Source organism: Nothoprocta perdicaria, unplaced genomic scaffold (genome assembly GCF_003342845.1).
Source record: "Nothoprocta perdicaria isolate Ctin4 unplaced genomic scaffold, notPer1 scaffold_109, whole genome shotgun sequence".
In the NCBI taxonomy this organism is placed as follows: domain Eukaryota; kingdom Metazoa; phylum Chordata; class Aves; order Tinamiformes; family Tinamidae; genus Nothoprocta; species Nothoprocta perdicaria.
The window spans coordinates 1,473,152-1,486,400 of record NW_020454194.1 but is presented as its reverse complement, the minus strand read 5'-3'; the positions used below and the strand labels follow the sequence as shown (position 1 = coordinate 1,486,400).

Genomic DNA, 13,249 nt, shown 5'->3' with positions numbered 1-13,249 from the left:
GGATGGGAATGGGCAAAATGCCTGGAATGTTGATGGTTCGAGAAATTAACTGTTTTTTCCCCAGGAAAATGTCGAATTGCTACTTCAGGAGGGACCTCGGGTCTTGGCATTGGGTTACATTGGTTTTAGAGTGCTTACACTCTAAAAGGAGTTTCTCAAAAATTACCCAACAGGAAGAAAAAAATATATTTGAAAAACAGAGGCTCTGAAAAGGACCTTAATTCTCTCCTCTGCCCTTTAAAAYGATATTCCTGACAATTCATTGATTTATTAAAGTTTGTGGTTAAGATAGATGAATATATGCTCTGAGGTGGAAACTGAGCAAAAAAGCCGCTTCTAATGGGCTAGCAGCAAGAACGGCTGGTGCAGTGTAGGCTCTAAACGTGGCACAGACGTGCCCAGTGTAAGTGTTAGTTTGTGCATTAGTTCTGCTTGGTAGGAAAGGCTTGTGTTTGGAGAAGACGAATTGCAAGTATGGAGCGTTCTTGGAAGGGTTCTTTTATTGTGCCCTTGCAGGAAAACGGAACATGCCCCCTATCCTCATGTCTTGCTCTCGACTGGAGAAGCCTTCGGGATATTTTTCTAGCCGGGGAGATGAATTTAAATAGTTTCGTTTCATCGTGGCCGCTTTCCGGGTTTCCTTGCCCTTGGTGGGAGGCACGGAGCTGGCTCGTGGGAGGGCTTGGCCTCACTGTGGGGGAGCACGGGCGATCCGGGGTGCAGGAAACCGGCCTGCCCCTGGTGACGTGATGTGCCCCTCACATGCTGCCCTTGGTGCTGTGCCCCTCACGGCCTGCCCCTCACAGCCTGCCCCTGCTGATGTGCCCCTCACAACCTGCCCCTCACGGCCTGCCCCTGCCGACGTGCCCCTCACGGCCTGCCCCTGCCGACGTGCCCCTCACGGCCTGCCCCTGCTGATGTGCCGTGCGCCTCACGGCCTGCCCCTGCCGATGTGCCCCTCACGGCCTGCCCCTGCTGATGTGCCCCTCACGGCCTGCCCCTCACAACCTGCCCCTGCCGATGTGCCCCTCACGGCCTGCCCCTGCTGATGTGCCCCTCACGGCCTGCCCCTGGTGATGTGCCGTGCGCCTCATGGCAGCTCCCGCACTGCATGGTGCCCAACGGGTGCGTCCTCTTGCTTCTCGGCAAGAAGCGCTCGCTGAAAGGTTGAGGGTGTCCAGGGAATCACGAGTAAACACCTGAACAGGTTGGATYTGTTTCGGTGGACTCTTCAGTGACCCAAGGGCTAGTATAGGGGACAACATGTCCTGTCCACAGCGATACCCGGCTCCTGAAAACTGCCCAGGGAAATAGTGTGAGTGTTAAAGAGGGAGTCASTCCTCCAGCTGACTTGCAACCCGGAGACTTCACCAAACATCCCTCATCCCATCCACAGGCTAAGAGCTTCAGACGATGGTCACCCAAGGGACTTGCCAGAGCTCAGCTGACTGCTGCTGCCTCTGATAACTCAGTTGGGTCTGAACTTGGTAGTTCTGCTGAGCAGGCCTCAAGTTCCCATTTGTTTCATTTGGCACCAGGCGCTTGAAAGTCAAGCAAGTCGAGCTGTATACACGTCCAGAAGTGTATACTGAATCCTTAACCACTTAGCAGTGTGGGGGAGGCGAARGAGGAGGAGGAGGAGGAAGGCTGCGGGCTCTGCTTGCGGTTCCTGGCGCTGCGGCTCCAGCGCTGGGCGCYATGTCCATCAGGAAACTGCATCTGGAGCTCACGCACAATAGGCGAGGCTTGGAATGCGTCAGCTGCCCCGCGCCATTCACAATTGTGCTGTCACCAGCTATTCACAGGCAGCGGGCTGCTCATAACAAAAAGAGGAAGTGCTATTGAACAACTTGATAAAATACCTCATTTCAGACTAAAATGTAACATAATACCCAAATTCGTTACTTACTGTAAAAGAAAACTAGGCGGGGAAAGAGCCTGCTGTGACAAAACCCACAGTAAAATTCCTGTTCATATAGGAGCACAGAAACTGTAATTAAAACGGTAATTATAAAATGGCTGATATTGATCCTTTAGGTCCCTTCCCCTGATAATAAGATGGCCAAATGCTTTCCAGATGTCAGGCTGAAGTAAACATTGTGTGAGGTTTTGTTTGAATCTTGGTCATGTCTACTTTTCCTTGGGAAGCTGCGGGATGTCATCAGACTGGTATTTTGTCTGTGGATCTTTCTAGTCATGTGTTCCTACTGTTTTGTTTGTTGTTACCATTTTATTCATTCTTTATAAAGTATTTTGAAAAATTGATCACTTAAGAAGCGAGTGCRTATCCCACTTTCGTGGCTGGTTCTAAACTACTTTTTGGGGTTTTTTGTGGGTTTTTTTTTTTTTTAAAGGGCAGTAGCTTTTTATTATGCACTGAATTTTGAACACTGGCATTCCAATTTGGAGGTGGAACTGAGTACAGTTATGTAACTAATGTACAGGTCTGTTTAAGTTCAAACCCTGCAAAGTTGGGGGTTACAGTTAAAAGTGATTGAGAGAAACCTGTTCAGTGTGGAATCATTCTTGTAACAAGTATTAGGGGTTTTTTTTTGATAATGATTTGTAATGATTTTGTAATGATTTAGCATACTGAGATGCTCCTTTAGATTACAAAGTTGAATAGAAAAAAATCCATTGAATTTACTTARTTGCTTGATTTGATGATGGATTCAACTAAACCCATTACTTGGTCTTGAAACCAGTTGATCTTCTTTTACAGCCGTCTTTTCCAACCATCCTCTTTTTATTAGACTCAGAGAAATTATTTGTAAGAGTATTTGTCTTATCAGAACTGCCTGAAATGTTCAGCTTCTTGAAACTTTCCTCTGTTTGACTTTTGCATATAGAGAAGATGTGACATGCCATTATGGGCCTTAGTATCTCCTCCTTCCCCCTGTATTTCCCCCAGCCCATTACTTCAGAATGAGTGAGATAGGGAAACAGATAAATAAAGGCCACTCAGAAAATATGAAGGAGAAATGAAAAAAAGCTAATAAACTCAAGCTCTCCCCTCAGTGTTGATTCARGATTTAGAGGAGAAGGCACTGAAGTCATCGGACAAGAATTCTTTACCTGTGGTGTTCTTCCTATCGCTCCTTTTCTTCTTTATCACTGCTGCTTTTTGAAACGTGTTTGTGCTTTTTTTGAAGAGTTTCCAATATACAGCAGCAGCTGGCCTTGCTAGACAGCGAGTCCTGGCCAGGGATGGCTGAGGCGGACAGGGACCGGCTTCAGCTCATCAAGGAGAAGGAGGCTCTTCTGCAGGAGCTGCAGCTCATCAGTCAGCAGAGACGGTCCCCTGAAGACATTGCGCGCCTGGAGGAAGAAAAAAGGCGCCTGGAGGATGAAATTCAACGGGCTAGAGCAACCTCCGCTCACGGGGCCACCGAAAGGTTTGAACGTTTAACAAATCACTTTCTTATCTACCATAAGATACATCTGGGTAGTTTCAAAATGAAGAGCAAGGAGTTTCCCTGTGTTCAAGAAACAAAAGGAGCTRCTAGAGTAATTTGCTTTCATAAATGGATGAGTCTGCTCCTGACTCTGCTGTTATTTAGTTCTGTCTGTCTTTGAGTTTTCTGAAGGAGTGGTAGAATGACAYTGAGTGGTTAGTTTTCCTTTCATTCGTCTGAAAGATCGGAATAAAGTGCTTGGAAAAAGTCCACTGAGTGTTACTTCAAAGAGTTGTCTGATAAGTAAAGGCCTGAAAGTAGTCCATGGATAGTGGTAAAATCCTCTCTTATTTTGCAGTTGCAGTGGAGTAATAGTCATCTGCAAAAGTACCAGAACAGAAATCCTTCCCTAGGTTTTGTTTCTGCTATAGGCACAAGAAACTGAAAAATTAAATTTGCCACCTCTGCATGCAATTTTTCCTTTAAATTTGTGGTGTGAGCAGCCCCCCTAGTTCCGTCTCAGTCCTTTTTGAAAATGTATCAACTCTTGCTAGTATGAACACTTTTTTACATCAGCATGTGTTGATTTCAAAGTCACACACAGTTTGTCCTGTAGCCAAAGAAATGGACAAAGGCACTTGGTCTTGTTGTGCTGTACACTCCTTTCAATTAAAGCATGAAAAGGTACGTGCTCTAGTATCGCAGTATCTAGTATCCATATTTCTCTTATATGGATTATATCAAGGAATACCAGTTTTACATTTATAGATGTAATTTGAGTGAGAGATTTATTTGTTTATTTATTTTAGTATTTGGACAATTCTTTTGTCTACTGAATTGTTTTAGACAGGAATTGTTTTCCCTGAAGCACTTTGTGTTTTGAAACAGATTTTTTCAAACAGAATTAGTGGTAAAAAAGATTTGACACTTGAAGAAAATACCATTAATCAGCATTAATGTAGTTTTCTGTACAGGTTAACGCAATTAAAGACTCTTCAAAAATATTTGAAAGTGCTTACTGTATACACATTTATGGAGCTTTGTTTCTTTTGAAAAGGCTGATGGCAAGTTCAAGCAGTAAAAATAGAAAATGCATAACCAACCAGCAGTTGAAAGTTTTATATAATATTATTTGCAACTTTTGCAATACTGTTAAGTTGGCTGTCCAGCTTAAACTGACAGAGAAAGGAGTTCAGTTCACGCTGCAGAGTAGTAATTTTTGTTTGTTGGTTTTGGGCTCTCATGTTAGGTAGTGCATACTCTACTGGCACGAAGGCCAAGCTGTTTTTCCATGTAGTTCATGCTGTGGAAACCAGCGTTCCAGTGTGATACTTGGTGTTTTGAGTGCAGCAAGAAGATGAAGACATGTTAAAATAATATTTAAAGGCACATTGATTTTGTGTAACAAATCAGAAAAAAAACCTTCAGTGTCAGTGCCCCCAGTTTATTTATTTGTTTGTATTAGACCCAGGCATGACCGGAGCTATTCCCAGTTCTGCCTTTCTGTTTCCGCTTTCTCCTGAGCTCTTGGTTTTCAAGGCACTGAGGCATGGGCAGGCTAGGGGTAACTTCAAATCTACGTGGCAAAGTGCTTTTGTGTTTCTGAGCTTGGCTGGCAGCATCATGGAGGTGTCTCTTGCCCTGCAGTGCAGGTGCCTCCCTCGCACCACGGGTGAGCTGGGGCACGTGTAGGTTCCTATGTCATTTTTTTAAGGAGCTGATGTGAGCTCCTTCCCCAGCAAGCTTTTGTTTAAGTTTCTTGCTCCATTCGTCCAGTTCCTGCCTCAAAGGCCCAGCCTGATAGGGGAGACTGCCAGACTGCAGCACTTTCCCAGCATGGGAACTGGTGGAGCTGGAGGCCAAGCTGGGCCTTTGAGGCTGGAACTGGACGAATGGATGCAAGAAACTTGAGAGATTTTAGGTTTACAGAGCTAACAAGGACTTTTCCTAGTCCTGATTCAATCCATGAATGGCTAGCACTTCCATTTTTAAAATTCTATCTAACCTGTTAATGTGTCATCTTCTAGCACTTGTCTTTGCAGAGGAGGAAGGTTTGATGCTCCGATCTTACATCTGTTTGATCTGCCTTCCCCAAACTGTTTATCAGTATTCCAATAAATATGAGGCCAGAGCAGGAACTTTCCTGTTTACATAACATCAACATAAAGAGCATTAAAAAAAAAAAGTGCTAACAGAATAAAGTAACAAAACAGGTTAGCACCCTGCTTTTATTTCAAAGATGAGTGATGGATTGGAAAGAAAAAACACGACAAGTATTTTCAGTTCTGGATTCATCAAGGGACTGACATTTATATCAGTGGACAAAACCTATTGTTCAAATTTTTAATAACCTCGAGGTATATTAGTTTGGGTGTTGCACACACCCTTGAGAATGACAGCATTCATGTAGGTACATTCCACAATGTAGGTACATTCCACTAGTGCTGTGGCAATGGTACTGAGTGACAGTGAGTATCTCAGCTGCTTGTTATTCCTTAGAATTGGGGGAAAAAAAACACAAGTCACAGAGAGAGGTTTTATTTATCACAGTTTATTGTTGAGTTTTATGGCAATTGTTTAGCAAAAGTCCCCCCAAAATGTCTTTTTATCTTGGAAATTTGACACTAACTTGCTTGAATAATAGTTACGTGGAATATTATTTATTCCTGCCAAGGTGACTAAATTCATGGTAGTTTTCTCTATTTTATTGGTATTTACTAATGTTGTTGCAAGGGGAAAAAAAATTAGCATGTAGTATTTTCACTTTGGACATCTAATAATTTGGACAATTGCTGCAGTTTCTTGCCAAGTCCGAGACTGTCTGTGCTCAGCCTCAGCTCCTTTCCCTGTCTGGAGATTCAGCTGGAGTGTTTGTTTCTGTGTCGTCCCTGGGTTTTCCATCACTCCAAATAAATTGACATAAATTTAAACCTGTTGTTAAACACTGAAGCTTTTTAATTTCCAAACTGTAATGCAGTGGCGTTTCTCTGTGCTTGAAGATCTCATAGCATTTCTTTGGCACTGCTGTAATATAAAGAAAAATAGTAATATGTATCTATTTAATTATAGGATACTGTTACAGGAAAAGAGAAATTGTTTGCTTATGCAACTAGAAGAAGCTACACGTTTGACCTCGTATTTACACTCCCAGTTAAAAAGGTAAGTTATGTGAAAGGAAAACGTTACGTTTTCTAACTGCAGTGGAGTAAAATTTTACCCTTTAATGTTTCTTAGGTATGTTTACTGGGTAATGGGAATATTTGCCAAAGGTATATGGATAGATCTATTGCATGTGGTGCAGTATCTCTCTCCTGTTGCTCGTTGTCTGGGTGGCGGGAGGCACCGGGACAGGGATCGGCTGATCSCTGCCGGACCAGCCTTGGAGGGCGAGGCTGGTGCAGCCCTTTGGGAGGACTTCCCACATGGAAGGGTGGTGATCCAGCAGTAACACGCATTCCGGATGGGCAGTCCCCTGCTAGGTTTATGCTTTGAGCCCCCTAATGTGGACTCTGCTCTGACTTCTTGTCAGATGAGGACTGCTTAGGGACTTGGGGAAGGGGCAGTAGATTCCTCTCCTACCCTTCGCCTTCAGGTGTCTCTGCGCTTAAGACCAGGGCAGGAGACGTGAGCTGGTTTCAAAATGCCAAATGTATCGTGTTTGGGTGTCACTGTGCTGAGGGGGTGCAGAACTGCTCGTGTAACCTGGCTGGTTGTCCCTCATGTCCCCGATCTGTTTCCGCTCCCATGTGAAAGGGCTTGTTTCTTCCTTTTGTCTTCCTGCAGCTTGTCCGCGAGCACCCTCACAATGTCCTCTGGCAGCAGCAGGGGCTCCCTGGCCTCCAGYMGAGGCTCCCTGGCCTCCAGCAGAGGCTCTCTCAGCTCAGTCAGCTTCACCGATATCTACGGCCTGCCGCAGTAYGACAAATCAGACAGTGCCACGGACTACGGGCAGCACTTGCGCTTCGACATCATTCCGTTCGAGTCGCTCGCCAAGGACGTGCCCTACACCGACGCCCTCGGCCCTCCCAATTTCCACAAGCAGCGGAGGTCCTTGGATACACCACAGTCCCTGGCCTCCCTGTCGTCAAGGTCCTCCTTGTCGTCCTTGTCTCCTCCCAGCTCGCCCCTGGACACCCCGTTCCTCTCCGCCTCCCGGGATTCCCCCCTGGCTCAGATGTCGGAAGGTTTCGAGGAGATGGCGAGCATGGGAGCCCTGGAAATGCTGCGGGCCCCGACGGCGGCGCTGGCTGATGACGATGCGCAGGGGACAAGTTCAGCTCAGCCCTCCACGTACCCCGGGGACAGCGAAGGGCTGCGAGAGGTGGGACCACAGCTGGCCAGTGTGCAGGCTGCCGGAGGTGAGTTTCCTCACGCACTGGGTTGTCTGTCACGTTACCACAGAGAATGGCTTGTAGAGCTAAGCATATTAGCACAGTAAAGACTACTTCTCAGTTTGGTTGGTTTTAGTTTATTCAGGTAACTTTAACTGAATTTAATAAGCATATGATAAAGAAATAAATATTAAACTGAATATAATAAAATAATAAATAACGGCATGGTAGCTGTTAACTGTTTCAGAAACCCCCTGAGTCCCTGATTTAGGGCGATAGGTAAATACAGTCTTTGCAAATAGATCATAAAATACATTTTTAATAGAAAATTACTGGATGATTTAGTTCAAAATGTGCCAGTTCGTTAATAAAAATAAAATGAAATACTCAGGAGAATCCTTAGGTTGTGCTCTGGTTTTTATCATTCCTGCTTGCATCTTAAAAAATCATTCTGGTGAATTGATGGAAGAAAAGGGAACATGAACTTTTTTTGGAGTGTATCACGTTGAGGGATAAATATCTTGGTCTTGGCTCAGAAATAAATGACAGTCTTCATAAATTAATGAAGTCTGAGCCCCCAACATATTGCCATCATTCAGATAATTTAAAACAGCACAAACCCAAGGGAGATAGTAAAGGAAAAAAGACAAGAGATGCTGCTGCTGACAGCGCTAGAAGACTGGTTTTCTCCATGCTGAAATGCTGCATACCCAGGTATCCTCTGCTGCTTTGGATGAGTTCCACAAAGTAGCAGAGACCCCATGACTAGGGTTGAATTGGTGGTGCACCRTGCACAGAGCTCAGTTCCAGAGCAGCAAAAAATCGTCTTCTGCTGGTGGTCTCTCCTTGAGGATCCACTGTGGGGATTTTTTGTTTGCCTGGGAGCGTGGCCTCAGGGATCGCAGAGCCGCTTTCTTGGTTACTGCAGCAGAACTCACTGCTAGAGGTTTCCTTTCCCACTGGCTGTGAACGTGATGGACCTACCTGAGCCTGCATTGCTGGGCTTCTGAGGCTCTGTAGATGGGATGTTATTTGAGAGATCAAAAGAGGAAACAGAAACCTTAAACCAACAAAAGACCCTGGTCCACGTGAGGGAGTCCTTTCTTACTCCTGTTTAATTCAGTGAGGAACTGCTGTTCAAATGAAGAGGAGTGTTCCTTCCTTATGGCAGATTTCTGTGTGTTGGCTTGCTCATGTTCCTAGAGTGAGTTCCTAGTAGAGAAGGTCTCACAGGGGAATGTTTTCATATTTAAGACTGTAATTCTCATCCTGTTTTTGTACCCAGCATTTTCTATGCATTCTCGTGGAGTATTACATTGAAGACTTAGGACATTAAGTATAATGAAAGATAAACATAAAACTACCCTTCTAAAAATTTGTTTGTCAACAGACAATGGGAAGGATCATTGACAATGTCTACGGAAGAGTTTTCTGGATTTTATTAAGGAAAACTAGTCACTGTGATGATAAAAAGCGTGTATTGTTCAAACAGTTTGGGAATAGTAACTTACCTACTTTTCTTAATGCAACTAACTTGCCAGAAAACACTGCTGCAGATTTTACATTTACTGTATGTAAACATTCCTAGTGCTCATACTGCAGCATTCAGACCAAAATAAACAGAATTGCAGAGACCAGCATGTAAGTCTGTGCTTAAATTAGAGCCGTGCAGAAGCTTCATGAGGCTTGTTCAAACCTCAGCTCAGACCACAGCGTGTCTTCGCTYATTGTGGTGTGAATGGAACTATGCTACTCGTTCATTTATAGCCTGAATGCCTTTCCTAGAAATGAAGCCTAGGGAGCAGTGGGATGAGGGTCAAGGTCTTGCTTTGGTTTTCCTTTTGTCCTTCCTTCGTGAAACATCTGCACGTTTCACATTTCTCTGAGAACCTCTCACATGTCTTGCCCGTGCTGCTGCTTTTACCACTTCAGCCCAGTGGTTGCAGCTCTTCTSTGTGGACGACGCATCACGCCTTGGGTTGCTTTTTGAGGAGCTGTGTATGGCTGATAGGTAGACCTGCTGTTTTTTGTTTTCTTTTTAAACATTTGAATTTTAGGACAATTGCTTAGGAAGAAGTAGTTCACCCTTTCTGGTCTTTGCTTAGAGTTTGGCTAGACCTTCTTTGAGCTTGATACTCATACRRCYGTTGAGTTTGCATACTCTAATACAGAGGTTTTCAAAGGAACAATTGGAAGCTCCCAATTTTTCTTTTTTTTTGCCTCATTTYGTACTATTTTCTAGAGGTATATTTGACAGAACACCARRCTCATGTACCCATGTACCATGCAGGTACCATCTACAYTCACGCATCGCAGTGTGGGAACCTCCAAATGCTTGGCGGGAGGTTGGTTTGCTCTATGCAGTGTGTTTTGCTGCTGCCACCCAATGGTCTRATAACGTAATGCAATGCTGGAAAACAACTATATGTCAGTGTGGCCAAATAGTTTGCTAGCTTTCCCATCAGGGCAGTAGGTTTTTGACTATTGAGGCAGCTGGCAAGGTTAGCATGAGGTAACTTCCATGTACTTTACACTGAAGCCGAGTTCAAGCACGTKGACAAGAGCTCTTCAGCAGCTGCTGCTGTGCGGTTTAGTTGTTAACCGGCTATTTTTCCTGCTTTACATTTCCTTTGGGGATATGCTGTAAATGATGTTAGCTTGTATGAATGGAGGGAATAGGGCTGCAGGATTAAAGCCCTGTGTTTATAAAGCCGGGAGTGGGAGGAAACAYGTTAATAAAACACTGGGCTTTAATACCTGCAGTTTCTTCCTGTCTATCCTAATTTCAAGTGCTGTGTTTCCTTCRATGCCAAAGTAATCTCTTGTTTACAAATATTGGCATAGACTTAAAAGATGATTTATCACTGTATACTTTTCATTTTGTCTTGTTTCTCATGCGGCACAACAGAAAAATTCACTGTAAGTGAACCTGAAATTACTTATTGTGCTGTTTTTGCCTGTAATTTTCAGTGTGTTTTTCTGTGTGTAGTGTTTTCTGTCTGAGTTGCATGTGAAAAAAAGTAGATTTTGCTGTATCTGTTTTTGTTTGATATTGTGCTCTACCTGTTTGGTCATGATGGCCTTACTTAAACTTTTGCTATGTTAACTAAACARCTTATTCATGGCTGCAGTTAAATTCTGGAAAAAAAAGCTTTTTTTGCAAGCTCCAGCTTTTCTATATCATAATAATGCCTGACAGCGCCATGGTAGGTAAGATCTGTATGTTTCTGATTTGCTTTTTAAGAGTGTGGACACTTTTATTAGTGCATTTTGAGCTACATGCAATATTTGTAGTGTCAGAGCTTATGAACCATGATTATTTGATTACTATTTAATTATTTAGATTTATGTAAGTACTTTTTAGCTAGTGAAATCTTGGAACTGAAGCTGAATATATCTGTGAAATCCACTTGTTCAACTAATAACATCTCAGAATATTATTCTGATCAGGCCTGTCTTATATTTCTCCAATTTTAGCACCCTGTATTCAGATTTTTTTTTCACTGATTATGTTATTTAAGGAATAATGTGAAAGGCGGTTGTGTATTTCATTAACATTTGTTTTCAAGCAATGCTTTAGCTTCATCCATAGATAGAGTGTATCTATAACCTGTGGCAGTTATTGCTCTACACTTAATCCAAAATTCAGTGTCAAAATTCTTGCTGATGGGCACTTTTGCCTGCTGTTTTTTCTAGTGAAGGGCATGTTCTCCTGTTTGCATCTCCCTCAGATTCAGTGGCACTGTCAGCAGCTACCAGAGGCTTCCAGGGCCTGCAGACAGCAGGCAGATCTCCGTGAAGCCACAGCAGAGTTGTAACAGGCTGAGTTTTCGTGACTGGTTACGTTGGTGCTTCAGGTCTCTTTTTCCTTCCATGCCTGCTGCAAACATGAACTTCAATGGAGAGAGCCTGTGGGGTCTGCAGCTTCTGAAGGGCAACCTCCTCTGTGGCCTCCTCACCTGCACAAAGTGTAGGTAGCACTGGTCTGAGACTGGTCTGCAAACAGATGCTGCCCCAGGGAAACTTGTGGAAAAGAGGGAAAAAAAAGAGACGCTCTTTGTTATAAAAATACATATTTTCATGAATTTCAGCCTCCTCTTAGAGACATAAAATGACTGGGAAGCTGTGGCATGCTCGGGAGTGCCTGTGCAGGGTGCTGCATTGCTCAGCTGCACGAGCTCTGGTTCTCCATAGGCGCTGCTGATGGTCCCCGTGGAGGTGAGCTCACCACATTGAAAGCTCTTAAAAAATCAAAATGAAAAAGCCCACTTTATGCAAAAGATACAGAGGAGAAAGTGCCTAAAATAAAGTGTCTTTGCTTCTGTGGGTTAGGTAGAACATATAGCTCTCACCTGACTTGGGTCTGAAATGCTGATTGGGATGTGCCTAGTCCGCAGATAAATTCCCTAGATAGCTGAAGAGGGCCTAATTTTTCATTGAATTTGGAGGAGAGCTCCATAGATCTGCTTGTTATTACAAAAGGCTGCCGAACTGGCTCCTGTCTGCAGTTTTCCTGGAATCTTAGCTCCCACGTAGACCCTGTGACTTTTGCCCGTTGGTTGTGATTTGGTGCTGTTAGTGACCTGCTCCGGGGAACGTGCCGGGGGGAGCGAGGGGCTCCGTGGTGCCGTGTCCTGCACGTGTCCTGAAGTCCATTTGTTGAGTAAGTAGCAGTGCTTGGGATTTGCTACCTTTMAGACACTGTGCCATGGAGGTTAATGAAGTGTCATTGGCTTTGAGTTCATGGGTGGTTCACTGTGGCTCGGTGGTAGGAGGCTGCAGACGTCAGGCAGACCTTGTCTCTCGCGTGACGAATGTTCCCGAGGCTCCAGCTTGAAATGCCTCCTGCCATCCGTTCGCATTTTCTAAGCATGGGTAGAAGGGAAATGTTTTATATTCTTTMCCCCAAATTTCATAGAGGCCTCCCCTGATGCTGCTTTTCTGCTTTGAGAACTGTAATTCAGGCTTAAATGAAAGATATAAACTGGTGAAGAAACTGTGCTTAATTGTCAGCTAAATAGGGCCATCTAGGGTGCAAAAGAAACAGAATTTCAGATTACAGAGTTTCATTGACATACGCAATTCTGCATACATCAATTCTGCATATGCAGTTCTGCAATTCTGAAGTATTATTATTTGTGCATGTAGCTAGAAGGATTTTTACCTGCAGTATGTACTTGCTGGTGCAAAATTCAAGGTATAATGGCCTTTTCATTGATACACTGACCATATGCAAGTGGTAGTTGGGTCATTTCTGCTGCTGGTGYTGATGACTCTGGAAAGATCTGAAGAGAAACTTTTGCCTTTCTTCCTTCTAGCTGCCCCCAGTCATTTTCTGAAGTCATTCCTGGGAAGCTGGAACCAGAAAACTGCTGCTTTTCCATAACGTGCCTCAGACTCTAAATGGAAACTTCTGTTTTGCTATGGTTTAATAAACAGTATGCTTTCAGATTTCATATTTAAAAACAAACAAGAACAAAACAAAATCTTGGATTGTGTTATCTGATAGCTTCTTAAAAGAAT

At 43.8% G+C, this 13,249-nt stretch overlaps 1 protein-coding gene across 3 annotated transcripts in view; it reads left to right on the top strand.

Annotated features, from left to right (window-relative positions):
* The window catches only part of WWC3 (WWC family member 3), a 57,205-nt gene that overhangs the window by 28,047 nt on the left and 15,909 nt on the right, over positions 1–13,249 (top strand). For all 3 annotated transcript variants that reach the window (XM_026047140.1, XM_026047132.1, XM_026047122.1), the window contains exons 8-10: positions 3,153–3,395; positions 6,465–6,554; positions 7,179–7,753. In XM_026047140.1, coding sequence (XP_025902925.1) covers positions 3,153–3,395; positions 6,465–6,554; positions 7,179–7,753 — 908 coding nt within the window. The remainder of the gene's footprint in view (positions 1–3,152; positions 3,396–6,464; positions 6,555–7,178; positions 7,754–13,249) is intronic.